Source organism: Sphaeroforma arctica (assembly GCF_001186125.1).
Source record: "Sphaeroforma arctica JP610 unplaced genomic scaffold supercont1.245, whole genome shotgun sequence".
In the NCBI taxonomy this organism is placed as follows: domain Eukaryota; class Ichthyosporea; order Ichthyophonida; genus Sphaeroforma; species Sphaeroforma arctica.
In genome coordinates this window covers 55,912-61,501 of record NW_014040313.1, presented here as the reverse complement: position 1 = coordinate 61,501, position 5,590 = coordinate 55,912, and the positions used below count along the sequence as shown (strand labels likewise).

The 5,590-nt window shown below is 45.0% G+C and overlaps 1 protein-coding gene across 1 annotated transcript; it reads left to right on the top strand.

Moving 5' to 3' along the window:
- The first annotated feature begins 1,806 nt into the window (after positions 1-1,806).
- SARC_04403 (hypothetical protein) lies at positions 1,807-5,486 on the top strand. The gene has a single exon (XM_014301778.1). It carries the CDS (start codon positions 1,928-1,930, stop codon positions 5,024-5,026), a length of 3,099 nt encoding a protein of 1,032 aa, XP_014157253.1. The 5' UTR covers positions 1,807-1,927; the 3' UTR covers positions 5,027-5,486.
- The last annotated feature ends 104 nt before the right edge of the window (positions 5,487-5,590 follow it).

Below are 5,590 nucleotides of genomic sequence, written 5' to 3'. Positions count from 1 at the left end.
TTACTCGACCCTTCATTCAAACTAGTCACTCACAATATTTGCCTTTATTTACATCATAGTCTTCAATATTGTCATACATTTCCGGTTCCAACCAATCTTCCAGAAAATTCAGATACATCGACCGACTGGTGTTGAGACAAACTCCACATAAGAATGAAGCCTTGCAATATACACAATTTTATATAGATGGACATAAATATTTCTCACATTCTTCAATAAAATCCATCGACACGATAGAACTCCCCCCCCCCCCCCTTTTTTTTTGCCTCTGTCTGTAGTGGTGAGACAAGAGCTGTTTTAGCTTCATTAACATTCTCTATTGACACTACAATAGTAACAAAAAGTACGTACAAAGTTTTGTTCTGCTATTCGTATCTTTGCTGTAATATCGTCCGTTGCCGGCCTATTTGTTATCGGCCAAAACAGTATTAAAATTGCTCATTTATTTTGGACTTTTTAACGAACTAAGGTCCTCTTCTGTCTAATTATAAAGGGTAGTACATACACTATCTGTATACTTACGATCAGTTATTAGACGTAAACTCAAGCCCTTGTAGTTGTATGCCTGGTGCACGTTAGTGTATAACCATTATATACCACCTGACACAGTCCTATTTCGGTCCACTACCTGGCTACTTTTTGCATAGTGTCATATCCGAGATAAGTGAGCTCAGTCAGAAGTACCATTTGGAATGACGCAACTGCTATATTTATTAATCACGATGCTATGTAAAACGAGACTTTCTCTACCATCGGTCATGTGAAAATACCCGTCTCCGTGGTTTCGGATGAGTCAGCACTATCTCATTAAATTTTCTATGGATTGAAATTCCCTCCATGCCTCTCCTGACTATGAGGCGGTTCCTTTCCAATATTCTTTTCCTAAATGACAGTACACCTGGTATGAAAAAGTCAGCATCCTTTCTGTTCGGTACCTAGTGTACCGAACTGTGAACCAGTGAGACAGTCCAGTAATTCTAAAAATCTACGATCGGGTAGACCGTCAATCATACCAAAATTCTATATATGTCAGCTAATGTATAAACGTTTTTTTAGGGTCAGCAGTATTTGGTTAGCCACTAGTATTGGGTTTTTATGTTCCAATTTGTTATTGCATGAACTCGTGAAGGCTGAATTCGGCACAAGGCTCAAGGCTTAAAAGCCTGAGGCCTGAGCCCTCCTGAGGCCTGAGGCCTGAGGCCTGCAACTTTGCAAAAACTTAGAAGTGTTGAAAAACTTGAAATTGTCTATCAAGAAGGCTACATATGAAATCTTTTTAAAATATATCTCTGGCTCTCAGTCCCAAATTCCCAATAGAAATTTGATTAGTGCTTGCGATATGCTAGTGTTCACTCACACCTACGAATGGTTACGCGTGACTGATATTGTACACCAGTAGGTGGCGAGACTATCTTAGAGTCTGATTACTCTGGCCCAATGGGGCCCCTATATATTTAAATTGTACAAAATATAATTGCCAGGGTCCCAAGGCGGACCTCGGTAGTCGGTGCTGGAGTTATATTTTGCGACATCTTTACAAAACGTAGGTATCAAATTTTTGACAAACCGGGACGGTCTTGTAGGCATACACTATGGTGTGACTGTAATAACGGTATATACGAACGCGCAAATCATAGCTTGGTCACCCATGTGTCGCGACATTTTAACTTAAGAATGATTGTTATTGGCTTATACCCATTTTGTTTATTGTGTATTTTGAAATTTTGCCACAAGGTCAAAAAAAATAATCATTGGGCTTATTTGTACTGATGATGAACGCAGGCCACAGCCATCATGGCAGTGTTTCCGAATTATAGAGAGATACAGACACAATATTAATGAGTAACACGCTTCACAAACACCACCTCTGTTTATATATACGTACTGACATCTGCTTACGCCGATAGTACGTGCCACTAGATACAGTATGACCACATTCTCAGATTTGGTCGCTAAGGCCGAGGTCGTCGCCACTCGCGATGAGGCTGTATCAGCCGTCGCTTCTTGTGTGTCCGATAAAGATTTCCTAAATAAGGGAGATGCAGTAAAGGCACTAACTGATTCCATGAATAAACCTGCCAAGGGTGGAGCGGTTGCCCGCGAGGGTGCCCTTTGCGTTGCTGAAGCACTAGTTAATAACAATGGCCCTGCTGTAGAGCCATTCCTAGTAGCTATTCTACCCAAGGTAGTTGAACTACAGGGAGACAAGGTTAGACCCGTAGCCCTTAAGGCCGTCACCGTTGGTGAGGCTGTCATCGCTGCCATCCAGCCCAACCAGGTTGGTGCAGTTGTGCCTCTACTATGCCAAAAGCAACAGAAATGGAACGTAAATGTATTCCGACTGGAGTCTATCGCGGCTCTGATCAAGAGATGCCCCCTACAGATGCAGCCTTTCATGGGTGACATTGTCACTGCCCTATCAGAGGCTATGTGGGATCTTAAGGCAGAAGTCAAGGCCGCTGCCAAGAGCTGTATGAACGATGCCTGCGAGTCTGTTGATAACAAGGATATCAAGCCTTTCATCCCCAAGCTTATTGCCGCCATCGAGAAGCCCGCTGTTGTTCCTGAGACTATCCACGCTCTCGCTGCTACCACTTTCGTTCAGGCCGTGAACTACGGAGCGCTATGTATCATGGCCCCTATTCTTCTGCGAGGTTTCACTGAGCGATCTTCCGCCACTAAGCGTCAATGTGCTCGTATTATCGAGAACATGGCCAAGTTGGTTGATGAGCCTCGTGATGTAGCTCCTTTCCTGCCCAAGCTTCTACCCAAGCTTGAGGAGGCTATGGAGGAGGTTGCTGACCCCGAGTGCCGTGAGGTGTGTGGCAAGGCCGCCGCTATTCTAAAGAAGCGTGGAGATATGACCAAGGTAAAGGACGTAACTCTGTATGGAAAAGAGTCGTTCGAACCCGTATACACTAAGGCTTTGGCCAAGGATACCGCTACCGCGGTTAGCGACTATTGTGCATACATCTCATCATCTCTCATTGCCACTCGCATGCTTGATGATGAAGACTGGAATACTGCTCTTCTTCCCACGATGGAGTTGTTTGTGTCTGGAAACGCTAAGGAGACCCTATCCAACATTGTCACCGAGGTACACGTCGATCACGCCCCTATCGTTGAGGTCGAGGAGGGTGAGGAAGATGCCGAGGAATTGTGTAACACTAATTTCTCTCTTGCTTACGGATCCAAAATTCTTCTGTCGAACACTCAGTTGCGTTTGCTCAGAGGTAATCGTTATGGTCTAATTGGTCAGAATGATTCCGGTAAGACATCTCTCATGAAGGCTATTGCCGATAACCGTGTAGAGGGTTTCCCCAGCCCCGAGGAGGTTCGTACTATCTTTGTAGAGACTGACATTCAGGGAGAGCTTTCTGATCTTTCTGTTGTCGAGTACATGTTCGCCGATGAGTTGCTGAAGAAGATGGGTGCCACACACGAGGAGATGGAGAAGATTTTGAACGAAGTTGGTTTCAAAGACGGTTCACCTGCTAACACCAGCACCTCTGTTGGTGCTTTGTCAGGAGGTTGGAAAATGAAGTTGGCTCTTGCTCGTGCTATGTTGTTGAAGGCTGATATTCTTCTTTTGGATGAGCCTACCAATCACTTGGATGTGCACAACGTCAAGTGGGTACAGGACTACCTTACCAGTCTAGATGGTGTCACTTCCATTCTTGTGTCACACGATTCCAAGTTTTTGGACATCGTATGCACACACATTATTCAAATCTCTGATCTTAAGTTAGGTTTCTTCAAGGGTAATCTCAGTGACTTCGTAGTAGATCACCCCGAGGCTATGTCATACTTCAAGCTTAAGTCTACCAAGCAGAAGTTCTCATTCCCCAAACCTGGACACTTGGACGGTATCAACTCTAAGGGTAAGCCCATCCTTAAAATGTCGAACATTACCTTCACTTACCCCGGTGCCGAGAAGCCTCAGCTTAAAAACGTTACTGTGCGTTGTTCACTAGCATCTCGTGTAGCATGTGTTGGTGTTAACGGTGCTGGTAAGTCTACCATGATCAAGTTGTTGACTGGTGAGCTTATCCCCGACACTGGATCAGGTGAGGTGTGGAAGCATCCTAATGTACGTACCGCATACGTTGCACAACATGCTTTCCATCACATCGAGTCTCACTTGGAAAAGACACCCAATGAGTACATTAGATGGAGATACGAGCATGGTAAGGATAAGGAGGCACTAGAGAAGATCACGTTGATTGCTACTGAAGAGGAGAAGGAACAGATGGCCAAGCCTATTCAGATCGAGTACGAGAACGATGATGGTAAGATCATCAAGGAGAAGCGAACGTTCTCCGAGTTTACAGAGGGACGCCGTGAGGGTAAGCGTGGAGACAAGGAGTACGAAGTTCGATGGAACGGTATCGCAGAGCCTTCGTACGTGTCGGAGCGTAAGCTGGAGGAGGCTGGTTTCGCTAAACTTCTAAAGATTGTCGATGAGGCTATTGCTATGCGTGCTGGTTCGTACTTGCGCCCTCTATCAATGGCTAATGTGGAGAAGCATCTTGAGGATGTTGGTCTAGAACGCGAGTTCGGATCGCACTCTCGTCTTGCTGCACTTTCCGGAGGACAGAAGGTGAAGGTTGTGCTGGCTGCTTGCACTTGGCACGCACCCCACATGTTGATTCTTGATGAGCCTACCAATTACCTTGATAGAGACTCTCTTGGTGCCCTTGCTGGTGCTATCGAGGAGTTCGAGGGTGGTGTAGTCATGATTACGCACAACAACGAGTTCTGTTCATCTCTATGTCCTGAGACTTGGGTGCTTGAGAACAACACTCTCAACTTAAAGGGTGATCCCGAGTGGATGAAGAACGCCTTGAAGGAGAAGATTGTTGACGAGGGAGGTCCCGCGACTATGACTGATGCGTACGGTAATGTTACCAAGGTCAAGGCAAAGAAAAAGGCCTTGTCACGTGCCGAGAAGAAGAAGAGAGACAAGAGACGTGCTGCCAGAAGGGCTCAGGGCATTGAGACCGACACAGAGTCTGAGAGCGAGTGATCTGGGTCTACTCGAATCGCTTACGTTTGATTAATATGTTTAATCAACCAGTGCACGCGTATCGTTATGTTATATCTGCAATCATTTAGAGTATCCTGACATGTTTAGTATCTTTTCACTTTCACCTTTTCACCTCCAGACATGCCAATAGCTAGAACACCACGCGAAAGCGTGACGTGTCGGTTGTAGGTACCCGTTTATGTATTATGTATCGAACGGGCGTCGTATTCGAACGTGTCTGTATATATTCACATTTACCTTGTCGAGTGGTTGCCCTGCTCGTAGGTGTTGGGTACATACCACTAATCATCACGTAAGATTATTATTGGAGGATATAGTCTGTAGTGGTCTATATCTAAGAGTATAGTTTACATTCGGTTTGTATGTCCTGCTGCGGGGCTCAAGTTGCTTTGTAATCAACGTACGAAATAAAGTAAATGCAAAAATAATGCGTTGTGCCTTCATTTTCTGGGACTACTTTGGTTTTGTTTGTGCCGTATCTTCATTACTTTCTTTGTTCAGCGTGTATATATACGGCTACTACTGCCCAGAGCGCAGGTGATG